Source organism: Dipodomys ordii, unplaced genomic scaffold (genome assembly GCF_000151885.1).
Source record: "Dipodomys ordii isolate 6190 unplaced genomic scaffold, Dord_2.0 Scaffold39, whole genome shotgun sequence".
NCBI classification, from domain to species: domain Eukaryota; kingdom Metazoa; phylum Chordata; class Mammalia; order Rodentia; family Heteromyidae; genus Dipodomys; species Dipodomys ordii.
Genome location: NW_012267255.1, coordinates 3,953,090 through 3,975,069, shown reverse-complemented (window position 1 = coordinate 3,975,069; position 21,980 = coordinate 3,953,090). Strand labels below are relative to the sequence as shown.

The window sequence follows — 21,980 nt, the reverse complement described above, 5'->3', positions numbered from 1 at the left end:
GTACTGAGGAATCGAACCCATGGTTTCATGCTTGCTAGAAAAGCACTCTACCACTAAGCCACATTCCCAGCCCTTAAATATTCTTTTAAATTACATATACAGAATTTCATAAATTAGTAATGAGAACATCTTAGATGTAGGACATGACATAATTATCACATGTGAGAAAAACTATCAAATAACAAAATGTTCTAGAAAATATAAATATTCATGTATTCTCATGTAGTAAGTTCTAACAAAATGGGGGGGGAACCCTTAGTTTATTAAAACATTTTTAAATTTTTAATCTTTTTGTGTTTGTGTAGGTGTATGTGTGCACACACATCTACACAAATCTTGCAGCCTGAACTTAAGATGTGGGCTCTCAAGGCTCTGTATCACCTGAACTACAGCTTGATTTTCAGTTTTTCTGTTGATTAATTGGAGATACAAGTCTTATACTTTCCTGCAGCAATAGGCTTCAAACTGCAATCCTCAGATCTCAGCCTTCAGAGTAGCCAGGATCACAGGCATGCGCCCACAGCAACAAGCCTTATTGAAAGTATTACTAAAGAAAAGTAATTTAAATAAGTAACAGTTTTCTCCACATAAATGACAGCTATAGGTACTATGTGATATTGTTGCAAGGTAATGGAAACTTTCAGAGGTAGGGCCTAAAGGAAGTAGGTCAATTGAGGGCAGTTCTTGGAAGTTATGTCTTGTCACTGGGTATTTTACACTTCTGTCTGAAAAGAGGTGAACAGCCTCTCTCAGCTTCAGTCTTCCAACACCATGATAGTCTTCTTTCAATCAAGTGCCAAAGCAATGGATCCATCAATCATGCATTAAAACCTTGGGCCATAAGTCAAAGTAAATGTTTCTTCCTTTTAACTATTTCTGTCAGGTATGTGACATGGGTGGTGTGTTTAAGTGATCTCCCAAATCAAACCTCTTTAAGATGCATATGACATGCAACAATACTGTGACATGTTAGTTATACAACATAATTAATTGGTTTATATCATGGTAAAGGAATATTAAAAGACTATGAAATCACACCTTTGTATCTTTATAATGACATTTTCCTAGAAACATCTCCAAGACATTATTAGCCCCACAAACTAATTGTAGAATAATGGAAGCACAAGAAAATAAATCAATTGCCATAATAAAGTTTAAGGAAAATACATAGCAAAATAAGAATGGGTCATTAAAATCTTCTTGACAGGTAACTATGTATTAGTGAAATGTCATCAGAAAACTCATTATTCACAATAATTTTCCATACATACACTGTACAATATCAATGTTGGTATTTTTTTCCTGTGACTATGATACTATCCCATTTTACATGTTCATAATTTCAAAATATATACATAATTAACAAAGCTATCATAGATGACAATAAAAACAATGTAAATAAGAGCAAATCTCTTCCTCTTGTCATTCAATAAACTGAGTCAATAGAATATATTGTGAGTGCTCTTGGGCTACCATCTATATTCTGCTCCTGAACATATTTAGAAAAAAAAATCAGAATGTGTTCTCTACCCAATAAAATATAGGTTTTTTTTTTTTTGGCTTGGAAACCTCATTAATGGATAATAAGAATGAAAAACTCTTAATTTTACTCGGTCATGCTTGCTAGTTATTCATTAAATACTAAACAGCATATTTCAAATACTGAAGTTACAAGGAAGCTTCAAAATGATATGTAGTGTTCTGATAAAGATCTTAAGTTCTAACTCATTTATTTTTTTTCTAAAGCTGATGGAAAAGATACATTGTTATATTTTAGTTGTACTGATCTGTAAGATTTTGATGGGGGAAGGGAGTAGAGGAAAAAAATAAACATAACTAGCAATTGTGCCTTAATATGAAAAAAATATCTATTCTTAGGTGTGCACTTAATAGGGATTATAAATTTTATTTGTTCATAGCCATTTCAGATTAAATGTTACTGTGGTATCCCACACCTGTAATCCAAGCACTAAAGGAGGCTGAGGCTGAGGCCCCTCTGGTGCCTCAAAATCAAAACAAAATAAAAACTTAACTTTGCTTACTCATTCAACTGGTAGCTGTCCAAAAACAAAACATATTCAAGCTATGAATCTTACTGAATATAATTCTTATTTAAAAATGGTCAGATAAGATGATGTTAAGCGAAATGAACCCCAAAATAAGGACACAAGTGGTTTTTTCTTCCTTGCTATTGTTTCTAACATATTTATAAGGTGATTTTTTTCTGTTGCTTTGTATGCCCTCCCCCACGGTATAACCCCTTTTTTTCATTGTATTTGATGTTGGTATAATTTGGGGAGGGGAAGGGAAAAAACAGGGATACAGGTGGATCCATTGCAACAATGAGATGTACAAGATGCTATGTCAAAAAACAAACTTTACAACTTTGGGGGGGGTGGATTATAGATGAGAGGTCAGAGATGGTAGGGGAAACAAAGGAGGAGGCAACAATGCTTGATAAGAAATGTACTCATTACCTTGCCCATATAATTGTAACCCCTCTGTACAGTATTTTCACAATAAAAAACTTACAAAAAAATGGTAATATGTCCTAAAAAAATGATGCAGCCTTCAACTAATGGACATAATTAATGCAAAAATGTAAAAGGTAAACTCTGTACATCTTATCTGTAAAAATTATAAATTTCAGAGTTACATCATCAGGCTTCATTACCTAGTAAGAAAGCTATTTTACTAATGAAAGAGTGTAATGCACTATCTTTGAAGTGACACTATTTCTTCTTCCTTCCTTTGATAAGTATGGTCAAAAGGCATATTTAGATGACGTGTCTTCTAAGCCATTTTATAATTTATTAGTCTTTCTTACACACTAAATGTCAATGTTTAATATGGTTCATGGTTGTTTTTTTTACTGCCAACAGTTTCCCCTTCCTATAATGAATGCTTTGCTTTAAATGTCCATCAGTAAGTGACATGCAAAGTATGTGTCCAATTAGATATACCAATTATATATTAATGGTTATTTATTACCATCAAGAATCTATACCAGTAGGTTTTCAATTCCTTAGCTAGAAATGTAAGTCAGTTACCTTGTAACAACTCATCCAAGGGCACAAGAATTAGTGAAAATGCATTAAGTAACAGAAAATAAATAAAGTATATTGCACAGGGATGATAGGTTGGTAGCATCTGAGTTATTTATTTTTCCCCTTACATACTTCATCCTAATGGACAAATGGTTGATAAACCAGACACCACAGACAGATAAAAGCACTTGGGATAAAAGAGTATGAATGTAGTTTCTCAGAAATAGCATACTTGAGATCCTACGGGAATAAATAAGTGTACCGAATAAATATACTAAGCAACAGAACCACCTCAACTAGTAAGCACTTACAATAATGCAAGCATAAAATAAACAACTCCCCACATGCTGTAAAACATGAACTATGATTAAAAGATACATTGGGCTAATTTTATTCCTCTGAAAAATACCATTTAATAAGAGAGACAGAGATCTGAAGATCTTAAAAAGGTAAAGATAAAGTTTATCACTGTCTTTAAAGAGAGTTCAGGGAATATGTATTAATTAAATAACAAAATTCTTTCATATGGCTCGGACTAGCAGACAAAGCTTTATGAAGACTGATCAATACAAAAGTTGAGAGGCTTATATGTCAAAGAGAGAACATACAAACTAAAATCTATAATCATGAAGTCTGCCAGAGAAAACTGGCAGAACTGCAACTGCATTTTAATGGATTTTCTTGGCTAAATTCTGAAAGCTATGGTATTCCCCACTTCTTATAGTAAAGTTGTGTGTTAAGTATATATAATTAGTATCTATGAGTATATCTGAAAATAAGAGAAGCACACAAGACCTATACTATAGAATAAAATTTCAAAGTTATATAAGAAGAAATGTTCAAGGCTGGACTATAAGGCACATGTCTATTAATTCTAGAATTCGCAAAGCTGAGGCACGATCACTAGAGTTCAAGGCCAGCCTAGGCTATAGAGTGAGACCCTGTCTCAAAAAACTAACAAACCAGGGGGCTGGGAAGGTGGCTCAGTGGTAGAGTGATGCCTTGAATGCAAGAGCCCCTGGGTTCGATTCCTCAGCACCGCATAAGCAAAAAATAAATAAAAAATAAATAAAACATTTGACCTCTCCAAAAAAAAAAAAAAAAAGAAAACTAACAAACCAAAAAGAATAAATTACAAGTCAGAATACAATAAAGACACTTACTTTCATATCCATGTTTACTGCTGTACTAATCCCCAAGTTATAAAAACAGCCCAGAAGCCCTGCAGCAGACCAATGGATGAAGAAAATGTGGTATATGCCAATATAGACAATGAAATTTTACTTACCTATCAGAAAGAATAATACTAATGTCATTTGCAGGGGAATGGATTGCCCAGGGAAAAAAATCATAATAAGTGAAGTAAGTCAGGCTCAGAATGATAAAGGGTGGAGGTTTTCTCTCATATGACAAAATTAGTTGTAAAGTACAAATAGACATGAAAGTAATTTTTTTAAGGAATAAATCACAAAATTTCAGAAAAGGTTTAATTACTGAAGGTATAGATAGTTTGAAGCTTCAGCTTCTATGGCAAATAATTTCTTTTTTCAAAAGCTGGCAATTTTTTTTAATGTATCAAAATTGTCAAAAAAAGGGGGATAATTTATTTCAAAGTTTTCATTGTTCATTGCCATTTCATATTAAAAGCCTCATTATAATAGAGTCTAGTTTGGTGGATCACTCTTGTAAACCCAGCACTAGGGATTTTTTCTTTTTGTTTTTTACTAAGGGATATCACATTGACATTCCTTCCCAGAAGTATTTTAAAAGAAGAATTTGCTGATTAACCACAAGCAGTGTCTGCTTCAGTTTTTGTGTGGTTCTAACAATGTGATATTCAGTAACTCACATCCTCAGCAACACTTACCCATGTGTTTAGAATGTTACATAAAATGTAATTATTATATGGAGAAATAACAGAGTAAAATATTAGTAGGTTCAGAAAAGGAAAGGTTGAGGACAGAAAAGTAATTGGTATTGATAATAAAAGTCATTTCCACCATCCCAACTGTTGTGTCAGTTAGATTAAATTGATTACCTTAGCTCTAGAAGCTAGACTTTCCCTCCATTCTCTTAGGATAAAAGTCTGTAACTTGTACTACTAATTCATAAATCATGCATTTATTTATTATCTCTGAACAAGCAGGTCACTGTCTAATTCTTGCTAGTCTAAATGAGGCTAATTACCATTTTCTTGACTTTTGTCTGAAAATGTTATCATGTATGTATATGTGTGTGAATTGAGCTGCCAAAATAGAATAGTCTTCAATATCATCAAGAAAAATGGCATTATTTCTACTGTCCTTACTATTGCCTTGTACTATCATTTAGTACCAGCAACACTGTGTTCATGTTGCTCTGCACAATAACTGTATATTTAATAATAACAAATCAGTAAATATTTACAGAATGAACTGCACTGAGATATCTAGGCCAACGTGCTAACAACTTAAGACATATGATAGAACATAGCAGTGAACCACCTTAACAACAATGCCAGATTCTTATGGGTAAAGAACGGAGAACAGTGAGTGTTCCAAGACTTGAGGTACCATTTTGCACATTGATTTCAGATACCTATTATACTGTACTCAGGTATCAGAAAGAACAATTGCTATTAGCAAAATTCTAATTTACCCATTAGTATTTCATGGTGGAAGTGAATTTTGTAAATGAGTTCAAACTGTGAAACAAAAGACATACCCATTCATTTGCTGGTGTGAATAAAAAAACAGTACTGCCATTTTGGCAGGCAACTTAGGGAGTTTAAAAGAAACTACACATAATCTTATAATAGAATCTAGCAATAACACACCTTGACATTCACCTAAATGAACTAAAACTTTAGGTCTACACAAAAAGCACCACATAAGATATTTATAGTGGGTTTATTCATAAATGCCAACACGCAAAAGAAATTAAGATGCCCTTCCAGGTGTGAAAAGATAACCAAGCTGTGATAAAATACAGTCAACAGAATACTACTCAACTAAAAGGAAATGAGCTATTAAGCTAAGAAAAAAACATGACAAAAATGCTTATTAACTAAAGTAAAATAAGCCAATCTGAAAAGGTTGCATAATGAATGGGTCCAGCTATGACATTTTGGAAAAAGCAAAATGGAGAAATTGAGGAGTAATTGTCAGGGGCCAATGTGGGGAAGGGAGGAAAGATATGAAACACAGAAAATCCTTAGGATGGTGAAACTATACTGAATGGTACTACAATGCTGGATATGTAACTTTAAATATCTGATAAAACCCAGATAACACACAGGACCCAGATCAAATCCTAACGCAAACTATGAACTCTGTACACGATACAAATGATGAATTCTGTGTGATAGGTATGTCAATAAAGATCCATTGAATCTAAGTGATGTACTACTCTGGGGAAGATGTTGAAAACAAGGAAGTATGTACTTATGTGGCATTAGGGTTATATGGCAACTCTCTGTTCAATTTTCCTGCAAAATTAAACTATAAACTAAAGACTTTGATTTTATTTTTAAGTAAAAAGAAAACAAGTCTGGGAATGCGGCTCGGTGGCAGAGTGTTTCCTAGCATGCATGAAGCCCTGAGTTCTATTCCTCAGTACCACATAAACAGAAAAAGCAGAAAGTAGTGCTTTGACTCAAATGGAGGAGTGCTAGCTTTGAGCACATAGAGGCTCAGAGACAGAGAGCTCAGTCCCCAAGTTCAAGCCCTAGCACCTGCTAAAATTAAAATTAAATTAAAAATCAATTTTGACATTTAAACATCCCTGTTACAGAAAATATTTCTCAAAATTTTGAAACCTTACAAAAACATTTGAAATACTATTCTTTCTTTTTGCTTTATAGCATACTATATATTCTCTGCAATCAGTATTAAAATGATGTAGACTTAAATGTTGCAGAAGACATAATGTAAAGCAGTAATCAACAATAATAGGGAAAAATCTAAACTCACTTTAATATTAAAGAATAATAATGATTTTATCCTTACACATAGAAACTGAAACAATTTTACAAATTCGAATCCAGTATCTGAAGTCATTTACCTTTGTGTCATAATTTTGAAGGCATCGGGGAGGTAGCAGTCCGTGTTCTCCATCTGGAAAGGGTCAGCATCACAGATCTTGTCATCTGTCCGGCCATAGTTAGCGCTCTCAATCATGATGACATCGCTGCCTGGACATCGAAGATCTATAGAGTAACCTTCACAGGACAGTTCCCGCCTCACTAACCCAAATGGTAAAGCCGCTCGGCTGAAACCTGAAAGTACACAAAAGAAAGAAAGAGAATTAATCTTTAACCCCTGCTAACCTGTATATGAATAAACTCCCTGAATAAGGTACTTTCAAGTATTGTGACTGATCTACTGCCAAGAGATCAGAAATTCACATATTCTCTCCCCTCTCTCAACCTCTCTGCCATTTTTGGGGGGTGGGGGACAGCATTATGGATTGACTGTATTTGTTTTCATCATAAGATTGCCTAAGCTGACCTCAAAGTAGTGATCATTCACTTCCCCATTTCCTGGGATTACAGGTGTGTGCCACCATGTTAGGCTTCACATATTGATTCTTAGTTATATTCCTAAAATTTATTATTACTTATTTTTCTTTATCTTTATCTTGAAGTAACATCTTTATAAGCCATTTAGAAATCACTACAATAGCCAAGAACCGGTGGCTCATACCTGTAATGCTAGATTCTCGGGAGGCTGAGAGTTGAAGATCACTGTTCCAATACCAAGCCTAGGAAGAAAGTCTATGGAGACTCCAGTTAACCACTGAAAAGCTGGAAATGGAGCTGTGGTCCTCATCAGCATTGAGTACAAAAACTAAGGGCCAGTGCCTATGCCAAGTTCAAGACCAATAGTGGCACCAAAACAAAACAAAAACAATCAACAACAACAAAACTTTTAACAAAAGTATTTTCTCCACAATTTTGCATAAACACAAATAACTGCTTTTGAGTAAATTCAAAGAAAAATAGTAAACTAAATTAACTTTAGAAGCAGTGGCAAGCTTTACAAATACTAAAGTAAGAAGCAGTTTTCATCTGTGCAATGGAGTAACAGCTCTGCAGTCATGCAAGTCTTCTTGTCCTGTCATTTGAGATACTTGCTGGCAGCCACATTATCATGAAAATACTTGTCTTAAAAAGTTCTCTCCCCAAAATAAATATGACACTTATGAGTAGCATAACATGTTGTGACAAGAAAAGACTCATGGTATAATCACTTCTTGAATTTATGGACACTGTATATCTCTATCATCTTAATTATTCTGCACCATATGATTTAGTTCATGTATCTATCTATGAGGGGGAAAAAAAAAAACTAACAGAAGTAAAAGAAACTGTTCCCAGTTCTAAATCCTCAACTTGATGAGCTGGGCTCTTTTAGGCCAGAACCTGTTCAATATCCTTATTATATGATGTCCCTCCAAGGATAAAATACATTTTTGGGGGGCGGGGGGAGCAGGGGAGATGTAAACAATGCTCAGCAGTAATTCTCAAATGTGGCTACACCCTGACTCTACTGAGAAAACTAAAGTCACAGCTGCACTGAATTGGGAAAGGGGGAAAAATGTACAGGAGAGCATGGCAGGCAGACTCTACCTTTGGTGTGCTTTCACTATGGCTTATGGTATTATGAAGGAGCTAAACATATGTGAAGAGGTCACTACTAAGGAAGCCTTATACAGATATAGACCTGGGCAGATAGCTGGACTGACAACAAATAGATCAAACTTCCGAAACATAGCTCTTCAACAACAAGGGATAAGGGTGTGTGCATGCCCGTGCATATACGTACACACACAGTCACACAAAGCACACACAAAATATTCCTCTATCTTCTCTTGTTGTGAACAAACCACTCAGCTTAAAATATTAAGACATTTGTTTCTTTTGAAGCTGTTATTTCTTTGTAGCAAGGGCTAGGTGGAAATTTAAATGAGTGACAAAGTTGCAACTATAATAACAAAAAAGCATAATAAATCATTATTTAGAAGTGCTAGAAATATGGCAATGCTATTAAAAGACTGGCGTGGAGCCATTATTCACAATTCTTACTATTTTGTTTAAAACAGGATTATGAAGCTCTGTGGTTTTGGGTTTTTGTTTTTTTTTTAGCCTGAGTGCTTTAATTTTGCTTTCTTAGTTTGTAGAATTTTAGTTATAGGTCTAAGTAAATTTTCCTCTGCTTTAGGAAGATATTTGGGGAGCTATATAGTTGAATGTCTTTCTGTTCTGATAACACAAATTTTAACACCTACAATCAAGAAGGAAGTTAGGAAAAGAAAGGTCAACATATTTTAAAATAATTGAAAAGACTTCTAATACAGAATCTACTGGAGAGGAAATCATGATATTGTGTTTTCCTTAAAAAGAACTTGTTAGTTCTTAACAGTGAATACTGTTTACCTAAAGCTACAAAGCCTACCAATTAAAAATTTTAAATGTTCCCTTTTCTAAATTCTTGCTCTCATCTATTTACATTGAATTTATTTTATATATTTAATTTTAGTATATGCATGTTACTGTACATGTTCATTTTAATATATATCTACTTAGCTCAGCTATAAAAAGGTGCTTAGTTACGATCAATACCTAGAAAGAATGTAAATAATTTCAATACATGATATAAAAACCAAATCACTGAATTTCAAAGCTAGCACCTGCTTATCTTAGCACAATGTATTACAGTTTCTTTCCTCTGTAACATCTATTTATTTCACTAGTGAAAATAAAAATTATGAACATTAAAAAATAAATTATCTATAGTCAAATTATATCTCATAGCTAAGTGTTTAAATCCTATTTATTTATTTATGCATGTATAATGCCAGTCGTAGGGCTCGAACTCAGGGCCTAGTGCTGTCCCTGGGCTTTTTTTTCTCAAGGCTACTGATCTACCAACTTGAACTGCAGCACAGCTCTACTTCTGGCCTTTTTGGTAGTTAATTGGATATAAATGTCTCATGGCCTTTCTTGCCCAGGCTGGCTTCAAACCACTACCCTCAACTTTCAATCTCCTTAGTCCCCTAGGATTAAAGGTGTGACATATTAGTGTCTGGCAATTTACATGTTTTTATGTATCACTGGAGTTCTTTGGTGTTTCATGCAGGACAGGTAGGGTACATATCTGTGAATTTTCCATTATCTAAAATTCTTGTGTTTTTCCACAGATAAATATTATAATAGTTAATAGTTACAAAACATTTTGCTATGTGGTTAACACTAGGGTTAAAGGTTTTATATGAAGCATTTTAGAAGGGGGCTCCATAGTAAATTAGGAATTAATTATTGTTGTAAATTTCAGAGTACAAAATGAAGGTATCAAATAGGAGCTGCTTTAGCATCATTGATTGTTCTGCCTCATACAAATCTCTGAGACTCCAGAGTCTGTGGGTTTTTGGGGGTTTTTTTGTTTTTGTTTTTGTTTTTGTTTTAAATCAATGGCCAGGATTTTAACACTATAATGTAAAAAGACACCCCCTTCCCCCAACCCTCAGGACCAGGGCCTGGCACTGGCTATTGAACTTTTTGCTCAAGGCTAGCATACTGTCACTTGACCCACAGATGCACCTCTTGCTTTTTGCTGGTTAATTAAAGATAAAAGTCTCATGGACTTTTCTTCCAGGCTGGCTTCAAACTTTGGATCTCTGATCTTAGCCTCCAGGGTAGCTAGGATTACAGGTGTGAGTCACCAGTGCCAGCTGTAACTATATTAAGTTTCCATATGACTGACAATCACCACAGAATGTTAGTTATATCTGAAAGGAAATAGTCACTTTGAAGGCTTACAAAGAATACAAATAATAATGGAAGTCATGTTTGTGCAAATGTAGAAATACATACATAAAAATAAAGCAAAACAGATACTATTCCAATAATTCCTATGGAAATACTAGGAAGGTGTGTCTTCAATTACTTTGAACCAGTTGCTTCTGTTCTCAATGTTCATTTCCTTTCCTAAAAAAATCATGCCATTTCAAAGTCCTATAAGATTTCCCAAATCTATAAGACCAAACAGGCAAGTTCTTTTTAATCAGATATACACGTTATTCCAACATTTTCAAGTAATCTATAATTATGAAATTATCTGTCTCAGATAATTTCTTAAAACATAAATGTAACATGAGCTGGGAAGGTGGCTCAGTGGTAGAGTGCTTGCCTTGCATGCCTGAGGCCCTGAGTTTGATTCCTCAGCACCACATAAACAGAAAAAGGCGGAAGTGGCACTGTGGATCAAGTGGTAGCCTTGAGCTGAAGAGCTGAGGGACATCACCCAGGCCCAGAGTTCAGGCCCCACAACTGACAAATTAATTAATTAATTAATTAATTCATGTAACATGAATGCTGTATATTGTAAACTCCTGAGATAATTCTCAAAAACAATTGTCATAAACTAGACAGGGTTTTCCCAAACCGAAGGAGAATTCTGGATTAACTATTTTAACCCAAGCCTTAGTAGAAGGGAGAAAATAAATACAGGCCAATTATAAAAACAAAGTCTGTTTTACATAAAATGTAAAGAAAGCTCTCTTGATTGTGTGAATTTGGGCCACTTTTACAGGAGTTTTCCCGAAAAATCATGATTCATTACTTCACCTGATTGATTTAAAATTTCTGTATTTTGGGCTGTGAAGGTGGCTAGTCATAGAGTGCTTGCTTCACATGCATGAGGCCCTGGGTTCCATTCCTCAGCACCACATAAACAGACAAAGCCGAAAGTGGCGCTGGGGCTCAAGTGGTAGAGCTCTAGCCTTGAGCTGAAGAGCTGAAGGAGAGTGCCCAGGCCCAGAGTTCAAGTCCCACAACACCCCCCCCAAAATCAATATTTCTCTAAGTAAATCAAAGACAATTATTTACTCCCAAAGATAATATTTACACCCTTTGTACACCATATTAATATTTACACCATATTAATGAACTATAAAAAAATCAGTGTAGGTGTGGATATCATTTCTCAAACTTCTTTTCCTTCATATGTGATAATACTTTAACTGGCTATTGTAAACCCTATTTTAAAAAAATCATTAACCATGTCCGCCAGAAATATGAACCAAACACAATTACAGAGACCAACCTACTAAGGTGCTTAAGAAAACATCTCCTCCTCAAGCTCATTCTGTATCTACACAATCAAAATCTCAGTGCAATGAAGCTGGGGCATGTAGACTTGAGGACAAAAATGTTAATTTACTAACAAACAGCGTGTTGGCAGAACTAAGATGTGCCAAGAGTTTCTCTGAGGCATTTTAAAAACTTTATATTTCTCTATCGAGATTATATATTTGTTAAGTCATCATCATTATATTTCCTCTTAAATCTCTAATATGGTTTTACTTTAATCTTTGAACATACTCGTAATAGCTGCTTTGAAATGTTTATCTGCTAAATCTATCATTTGGGCCCATAAAGAAGCAGCTTCTATTAAATTTTCTCCTGAGTATGGGTCAACTTTCCTTTTTACGTTTTAAGATTTTTTTTTAGGTTGAAAACTATACAATTTAGGGTGGGACACAGTGGTACATACTTATAATCCCAGCTACTGGGGAGGTGGAGATATAGAGGATCCTCATGACCTCAGTTCAAACTCCAGTATTGCCAGAACACAAAGGAAAAAGACAGCTGTACATTTTACACTGTTACTAACTCTGGGTTCAGATTTCTTTCTCTAGAAAAGTGTTGCTATTTTTTTTTCTTTTTAGAATGTTGACGGGATCTAGTAACTATGACTTTCCCATGGTATACAGGTACTAATTTTTCTGCTCATTGTTTTACTTTCTCTTATTTCTTTCCTTCTTTCTTTTTTTCTATCTTTTTTTTTTTGACTGTCAGTCTTAGCAGTCAACTCTGTCTCAGTATAACTTAGCCAGTGATTAGGGGCCGACTTTGCATAGAAGCTATGAGCCCATGCTATGCTTTCCACTCCCTGATGAGCAGTGTACACCAGGCAATATTCAAAGTTTTCCTGTGAGACTCCACTACTCACTTCCTAATCAAGTCCTATCATTTCTCCTCACATGTGTGCAACATTCTAGCTCATTAAGAATGCACAGAAATCCTAGGCAGCAGTAGCTCTTGCCTGTAATACTAGCAACTTAGGAGGTTGAGATCTGAAGATTAAGACAGAAGTTAGCCTAGACAGAATTGATCCTTGAGACCCTTATATCTAATTAATTACCAAAAGTAAGCATGAAGTAGAGTTGTAGCTCAAGTGATAGAGCACTAGCCTTGAGCAAAACATCTTAGGGACAGCACCCAGGCCCTGAGTTCAAAAAGAATGCAGATAAAATGAACTTGAAATTTCATTTCCAAGATGTGTCTGCTACCGTTTTCTAAGGTGGGCTAGCAGTTGGGTTTGCAGAGTTCAGACAGTGTTGTTAGGCACTAGTTTTTACCCTCAAGTCCAGATCAAGTCAACTCTCCCTGACAGCAAAGCCAGTGCTTTGGAAGGCCAGCCTTGCCCTAATGAAAGAACCAAAGTCATAGAGAGACAGAGAGCAAGTAAGGAATAGCTGTGGCCTCATGCCACAAGGATTTAAATGTCTTACTGTTCATCACAGAAGGAATCCACACAGCATTTTGCAAATTTATGCTCCACATTTTTTTGTTCTGCTTAGGTTAATTAATTCCACAGCTCAAATTAGTTACTGCTGACAAACTTGTTCAATTTTATACTTAGTTTCTTTATTATGCCATTGACAAAAGCCTAGTGAGGATATGACCAATACCTAGAGTAAGCATTCTCCTAGGGTAAGCATTCTCTGAAACCACAGAAACATCATTGCCACCATTTTTTAAAAAAGGAAACTGAGGAAAAGAAACATTGTATTTCCCATAGCCATATAACTTGTGAAAAGTTTAAAGCCCAGCAATTTTGAAATGCTACTACTCACTACCTCTTCAAGTGGCAATGACAAATCAGCAAAAGGTTTGCAAATTCCTTGGCGGAGAATATAGTTAGAGTACACCAAGGCTGTCCATCTTGACTGAAGAGCAGGAACAAGAACAGGAAGCAAGCTATCTGATGGTCAAGCATTCGGAGACATGATCAACAGCAAGAAGTCCTTAATCAAAGCCTTTTAATCATACTATTACTATGACATTTATTTTAAGTTATATGCTCAATGTATTTTTATTTCAACAAAGGGAGGAAAAAGGGTCCCAACAAGCAAACTGTAACCCAATCCATTTTGCAATCCTGACACTAGAAGGAAGAACTGATAGGAGGTCTTATAATCAAAAAATAAAATACAGCAGCTTTGTGGTATGTATACGCAAATAGTGCCAATAGCTAAATAGCAGTGCTTAGAGGAAAGCAACTGCTTTGCTCCATTTCTCCTCTCTGAAGAAACCCAGGGTTCTCCCACCCCCAAACTATAAAATGTCAGGCAATAACTCTGTGCTTTAGGCTAGTGATTGGAATAAATACCTCCAGGCAACAGGTACTTATATTTAGGATTTAATACATTCATATTCAGGGTTAGCTCCTAATAAACAGAAGGAACTTTGGAAGATCAGAACTGGAATTCTATCACTGGATTTTTATATCATTTTAAGCATTTCTGCAAGGTAATATGGTGTGTTAGGAAGTAATAGAACATTTTATTGCAAAGGGTATTAAAAGGGTATCAGGCTTTTGATAGGACATTTTTGCCTATCTACCACTATTTCTCTTCAGTTCGTTCTTTTCTGTGGATTCCTATAAAAAGTGCAGTCACACAAAAGTGTCAACTTTGTTGGTTCTGTTTTTCTAGGTTACTAGGAATTGATCGTATGGGGTGCTACTGTTGATGCTGCCTGAGGGCATCAGTAAGGATCAGGCATTCTAATTGTTAGGGACCTCTATGGGGCTGGGGTTGTGACTTCAAGCTGTATTGAAATATTTACCACAGCCACCACCTATCACAAGTGCTAGCATATGAAATCTCTGAGATCTTCTGTATGTGTGAATAATTCTTCCTACACTGAACATAAGGATTAAAATGACATGTTAAAGAAAAATTGATTTACCCATAGTTCGACTGTTTTATTTATCTCTGAATATTGAGGGAGTCAACTAAAGACAATTTTCAAACAAGGATGAATAACAATGGCAATGAATCAAAACTCGATCACAAAGGTGGGTAGCATCTGTAATCCTAGCTACTCAGGAGGCTGAGATCTGAGGATCGAGGTTCAAAGCCAGGCCTATGAACTATGCAGTAGGAAGTGAAGAAATTCTCCTTAATTTTAATTTCCATCACAACCTCTAGAAAAATATAACTGGCATTCAATATTTATTTTATACTTTTAATTTCAAATGTACCAGAAGATGTCAGATATATCCACAAACATAACTTCAAGTCCTCCTTTCTCCCCAGGGGTTGCTATTTTTTTTTAATTAATGTTCTGGGTATTTAAAATTAAGCAATTCAGACCTCTATACATTCACAGAGTGGGGCCAAAGGAAGATATTCTTAGGAGAAGACCACAAAGACACAATAGTTATGTTCATCTAAACATACAAAATATTACTTATCAAAATGAACTCCAGGAAATAGTAATAAGGCTATTTTTATCCTTTGTTGCTATTTTTGTTTTCTTTTCCTTTTGTCTTGTTTATCTGTCTCTGGGACAGTAATGAGAGCACAGAAATGGTGGGACACAAGGTAAACTAATGCAGCAGTGATACTCACTAGATATTGCATTGAAAATGACATACAACTTGCAGGTGGGGATGGGAGGGTAACACCTCTGTACATCAACTTTTCGATAACAATAAAGAAAATGTTTTAAAAAATAAAAGTAATGCAGAGCATCAAAACTTTTATTTTTAAGATTCAGAAGCCAATAAAATCAGGAATTTCTATTCTTAAGGGCAAACAATAGCACCTTCAGCCCAATCAACACTAGAGACCCCCGCTGTGTCTTTGACTGAGCTTTTGCCATAGTTCAAAAATCTTCCCACAGTCAGGAATCAAATTACGTAAAAGCAAAAAAGCGAAGAATCAGGCTAGTAACAGCCTTTCCTAATTTTTTTTCAGGGAAATTTTTAAATACTCCTTTCTCCAATTATTTTTGTCATGAGTTAAAACCAGTTCTGACATTAAGAAGTTACCATCTTAAATGTAACTGTTCAAGTCACTCACACTGTACATCTGAATAAAAGCTCTTAATGTTTTTGCATCATTAATCCACTATCAACAAAAAATGGAAAACCTGGTCAGAGTAAATGACAAAACAGAAATTTCATTACTTTCTTGACTACATCATCACCACCTCCAGATTGACAAAGTAACTATTAATTTTTTATGACTTTTGCTACTTCATTTATCATTGTTTCCAAGAACTCTTCCACCTCCTCAGAGGAACTACTATTTGTTCTTAAAAGCAATGAAATAAATACAGGTGGACCCAATGCAACAAAGAGACGTATAAGTTGTCATGTCCAAAACGAGCTTTACAATGTCGGTGGGGGGGGAGGGGTAGGAAGGGGGGGAGGAGAAGGGTTGGGATTGGGGGGGGAGAGGGGAGGCTGGGAAGGGATGTCAAGGGTAAACCAAAGGAGGAGGCTGCAATGCTTGGTAAGAAATGTACGCATTATCCTGCCCATGTAAGTGTAACCCCTCTGTACAGTATGTTCACAAATAAAAAATAAATAAATAAATAAAAGCAATGAAATAAAAAGCTAAAAGGCAGAAAGGTGAGCTTTGTGTCCCCATTCAGTTTCTTTCCCTAAGCTACACAGGTCAAATAGGATTTCATACCTTTCCTGACTACTTATGGTGGAGACTTCCCATAAAGCACTGCTCAGGCAGGACTCCCAGATCAAAGGCAGTTAACACTTGGACTCTAAGACCAAGTTTTATTTAGAAAAATAAATATTTCTAAAAGCTATTTTAAGAAATTTAATTTTTAAAAAAATCATTTAAAAAAGATATATTTAAACTGAACTACAACAAATGTTCACGAAGGTGAGATTTCCAGATCAATGAACTTTTTATGAGCAACAATGACCTCTACATGTGTGAAGGAATTACCTGTTCCACAACCAGCTTCTCCACTAAAGGTATCTATCCATAAACGGCCAATTAACACAAGCTGTAGAGTTTGTTTGAATTAACAACACTGAAACTGCTCTGAAACCACCCACTCATTTCTCTCAGCCTCAAAGAAGAATGCAAAGATGATCACATTTACCAGTGATGATTCAATGTGCCTTAAAATTAAAAGGCTTAAGTCTCTAAACATATTCTTGTGGAGTTTATTTCATACCTCAGGTAGGAAAAATTAATACAGCATATAGCTTGAAACCGGTCTCAACTCTGGAACTGTCAGAAATTGTTACCCACACTTAACAATTAGATCATTTTATACACATGGAACATTTAGCTTCTTTTTCACTGACAAAGGGAAGAATTTCATGTCTTTCCCCCCCCCCACATACTTTGAAGAAAGGTACCTGGAAGGTCTCCAAATTGGGAGGATTATTATTATTATTCACATTGAACAAGACAATATTATTACAAAGGGAAAAGTCTGTCTTCAGGAGTAAGTAGCCTTCAGGAGTAAGTAACAAGAGGAGTTATCTGATATTTCCACCACAAAAGCTTAAGACCAAAATAGGGTTTTTTTCAGTTTCTCCTTTCCCTCTAAACCATGCTTGAAATTTGAATAAATTACCCATATATGTGAAATTCTATTTTTCAATTATAACTGAGTTATCTGCAAGTAGACTTACAAAGGGGTTACACTCAACATGTCAGTTTATGAATATAATACATTGTGATCAATATCACCCCACTCATCATTCTTCCTCATCTTCCCCAATGCTACCCATTCCCTCAATTTATCTATTTTAACTTAAAGTTACTTGCATTTCACAAGCAACTATAAAGATAAATTTCTAAATGTTACAGAAATTTTGTAGGGAAAAACTAATCAAGCCTGTAATACAAAATATATATATTCCTCTGAAAATTGCAACTACCGTGCTATACCTTTTCTCAATGAATACTCCTGGACAATTAAATAAATAGTGAAAACAAATACCCATTTTGTGCACCTCATCTCAAAATGCCATGGGGTGCAAACAATCAAATTAAACACCAGCCAAGCATGCCTGTGGCTCATGTCTGCCTACAATCCCAAACTAGTAAAGAGATAGATCTGAGGATCGCTGTTCAAAGCCAGCCAGGGCAGGAAACTCCATGATAATCTCCAACTGATCACCAAAAATCCAGAAGTGGCAAAATATTTAGCTTTGAGCTAAGAAATCTGGGACCGATCCTAGGCCATGAGTCCAAGTCCCTGGACTGGCACCAATAAATAAATAAATAAATAAAGTAAAAGAATGCATTTATTTGCTGTGCATGTATTTATTCATGATATAGGATACAAGGATACAAGCAATTTAATTTTGCCTGTCAATTATTTTGAAATAAAACCAAGAAATAAAGTACTGGGGTTGGAGACAACTCTCCCACTTCCTGGAATTGCAGAACGCCTACAAACTGGTAGATGATCTCTTCCCTGAGCCAAACTAAGAACTAGACTTTAATCTTATGAGTTAAAGCAATTCCAAACTGATAAGCAAATTATAAAACCATTCCTTAAATGTCAACACTAACTAAGTTCAAGGTTGGTGTGTGTTCTCTTCCTGCTTGCTATGGAGCTTGACCAATTATAATAAAAGTTGAGGAATCTGAGTTGTCCTAACATTCAGAAGAGAAGAAAGGGAGAGAATTTTAATATGACACTGAAAAGTTACAAAATGTTGGCTTAAAAGAGAAATACTACTTCTTTTCTTCAAGCTATATTTTTTCTCATATTTAACTACCAAGTTTAACATCAAGGGAATTCAGAAACAGCACAGAAGTAGATTTAGGACACTCAGTGCCTACAGGCTCATTGCCTTATACTTGAGGCCCATTGTAGTCTTTCACTGCTGTTTCTACAGGAAACAACGTACAGAGCCAACAGAACAGTTCCAAATTCTAGATCTAGATAGTCTAACAAATTGCAAAGAGTTGTAGAATTATTTCTTTGTTGCTTTGTATGTCCCTCCCCCACAGTACAACCCCTGCTTTCACTGTATTTGATGTCAGTATAATTTGTGGAGGGGAAAGGGGAAAAACAATTTGTTTAAATAAGGATACAGGTGGACCCGTTGCAACAATGAGAAGTACAAGTTGTCATGTCGAAAACGAACTTTACAACTTTGGTGGGGGGAGGAGGATTCGGGGGGGCTTGGAAGGGATGGGAAGGGGAAACAAAGGAGGAGGCTACAAAGCTTGGTAAGAAATGTACTCATTATCTTGCCCATGTAATTGTCACCCCTCCGTACAGTTTTTTTTTTCACAATTTAAAAAAAAAGGTTCCTAGGATCCCCATTTGAGGAAGTGTTATTATGTGTAGTGTACAACTGTATTGTACCTTCCTTGATACTTTATTTCCCATTGAATCCTTTTAATTTCATCCTTGTAAACCTGACTGCTGCTATTTAAATTCTGGGCTAGGATCTACCTGACTTGGCTTAGAATTCACTACTGAATAAATTGCTTCACAGAACAATGCACAGTGTTGATACAAAGACTAATAGGTATAAAATTTTATTTCAACCATAAAGTACTACTCAAACAGAAGCTAAAATTGACCAGAAATTAAGACACAGCAACTTTGAAATTTTTACATTGGAACACAAGCACTAAGCACATTTATAATACTCGAATCACAAAAGAACTCCAAATATTCAAGCCTGGAAGGTAATGGTATTAATAAAAATAATTAAGGTAAATCCCAAAATTGCAATGATTTCCTACTGTTTATGAACATAAAACATCCTTTTAAAAAAAAAAGATGACCTATGTACAAGAGATGCACCTTGTCTTTTAAAGGACCAGAAAAACTACATAGTGAACCAAGATTTCTTTTTTTAAAAAGATCCAAACAAAAAACATGAGGTTAAAATGTTTTACCTAAAAACAAACAAACAAACTTAAAAAAACAAACTATCCGTTTTAAAGTAGGTAAAGAAAAAGAAGGGATGGGAGATGAAGTTCAGTGATAGAACATTCTCCAATGCTTGAGCAAAGCCCTACTCACTCTAGATCTTTTGACGCCATCAAAACAAAATAAAATAGAAGCACCAAAAATACATAAAACTATTATGTAAGGATGCAAAATGAATTAAAGTTCTGTGGCATTTTCTTCCTCACAATACCAGGCAGAGTGATAGGACACCAATAATCTAAGTTCTTTTTCTGGACCTTTACAATGCAGAGTGCTTCAGTTTCAGATAGTTCATTTCATCTTTGGTTTCCCAGGCCAAAGTCTGAAATATGATATGATTTTATATTTGCTGCTGTAGCCAGGGTAGCAGGCCAAGACTGCCTTCTTCCACTGAGATGGAGTTGAATAAACTTGTTTACCTGGTCTTCCCAAGAATTGCTATCCTTCTACTCTCAGTCACCCATATAGAAGGGATGCATATCACCATCTCAAACTATTGGTTGAGAAGAGGTCTCATGGATTGGCCTTAAGCAATAATCCTGATTACTTCCTTCCAAGCACCTAAGATCACAGGCAGGAGCCAGAGATAGAATTAAGGCAAAGAGAAGGGGTTTAAGTCCAATATATTAGTTAACTTAAAAGCATATAATGCAGCCTTAAAATATAGTAATACAGTAAATAAAAGCGATTTAGAAATGGGTTCCCAGATAAGTAGGCAAAAGAACTATAAATCTTGGGGCTGGGAAGGTGGCTCAGTGGTACAGCACTTGCCTTGCATGCCTGAGGCCCTGGGTTCGATTCCCCAGCACCACATAAGCAAAAAGAAAAAAAGCCGGAAGTGGCACTGTGGCTCAAGTGGTAGAGCACTAGCCTTGAGCTGAAGAGCTGAGGGACAGCACCCAGGCCCAGAGTTCAGGTCCCATGACCAGACCACCCCCCCAAAAAAAAACTATAAATCTACTTCCTTGTCCATTTGGATGGGCAAAGGAATAACATAGAGAATACTAAGGAGTTATCAAGAAACAAAATTTGCATTAAGGCAGGGTGCTAATAGTTCATGTCTGTAATCCTAGCTACTCAGGAGGTTGGGCAACCCAGTTTTAAGCTAGCCCAGAGCAGGAAAGCCCCTTGATACTCTTACCTCCAATTGAACAGCAAAGAAAAACAAAAACAACAACAACAACAACAAACCAACCAGGAGTGGTAGTGTGGTTCAAGTAGTTGAGTATCAGTTTTGAGTGAAAAGGCCAAGCAAGAGTGGAAGGCACAGAGCTCAAACCCAAAGAACAATGCAGGCACACAGACACACAATCAATCAATAAATGAATAAATAAATAAACTGCATTGAATGAGTTAAAGTGAATGAGTAAGAAGCATTAAGCCTAGGAAAATTTAGCAAGATTTCTCCCCTCTTTACAGGAACAGTAGAATCATATGCGTTCTCTCAAGAACTGAAGTGGAAGTGTCCATTTCTTTAACCTTTCTGGTTCAGAGCTGCATATTCTACATCAGATCTTCCTGAAGGTGTGGTCGAAACACTGAAGCCATTTGAGAGACTACACAGGTCCCTACTCTTGTCAGCAAAGTTCTCTTTGCTCAGCTAGGACTTACATGTCTCTAGGAGATCCTTGCGTAATTATGCAATAAGGAAAAAGGTGTTTTACTCAAACAAACAAGGAACCCTCTGGATTGCTAGCTGTTTTCCTAAGTCTCACCTCTCAAGAGCCAGTCATCATTATCTCCTTGCTGCAGTTCTAAACTTCCCCAGCTTAGTCCAGGTTTCCTCCCAGTTTACCCCAACAGCTGGCACTTGACTGCTAGGCTAATCTTTATATGATGAATGTGGATGAATAAGCTATTTCCACAAGTAAACTACTTACATAAAAGACAGAAGCAAATGGGATTTGTGGTACTAGGATGCTATTTCAGAAAATCCC

General features: G+C 35.7%; 1 protein-coding gene across 5 annotated transcripts in view; it reads right to left on the bottom strand.

Moving 5' to 3' along the window:
* Positions 1-21,980, bottom strand: part of Adgrl2 (adhesion G protein-coupled receptor L2) — a 141,180-nt gene that overhangs the window by 68,596 nt on the left and 50,604 nt on the right. For all 5 annotated transcript variants that reach the window (XM_013018341.1, XM_013018340.1, XM_013018344.1 and 2 more), the window contains exon 2: positions 7,089-7,302. In XM_013018341.1, coding sequence (XP_012873795.1) covers positions 7,089-7,302 — 214 coding nt within the window. The remainder of the gene's footprint in view (positions 1-7,088; positions 7,303-21,980) is intronic.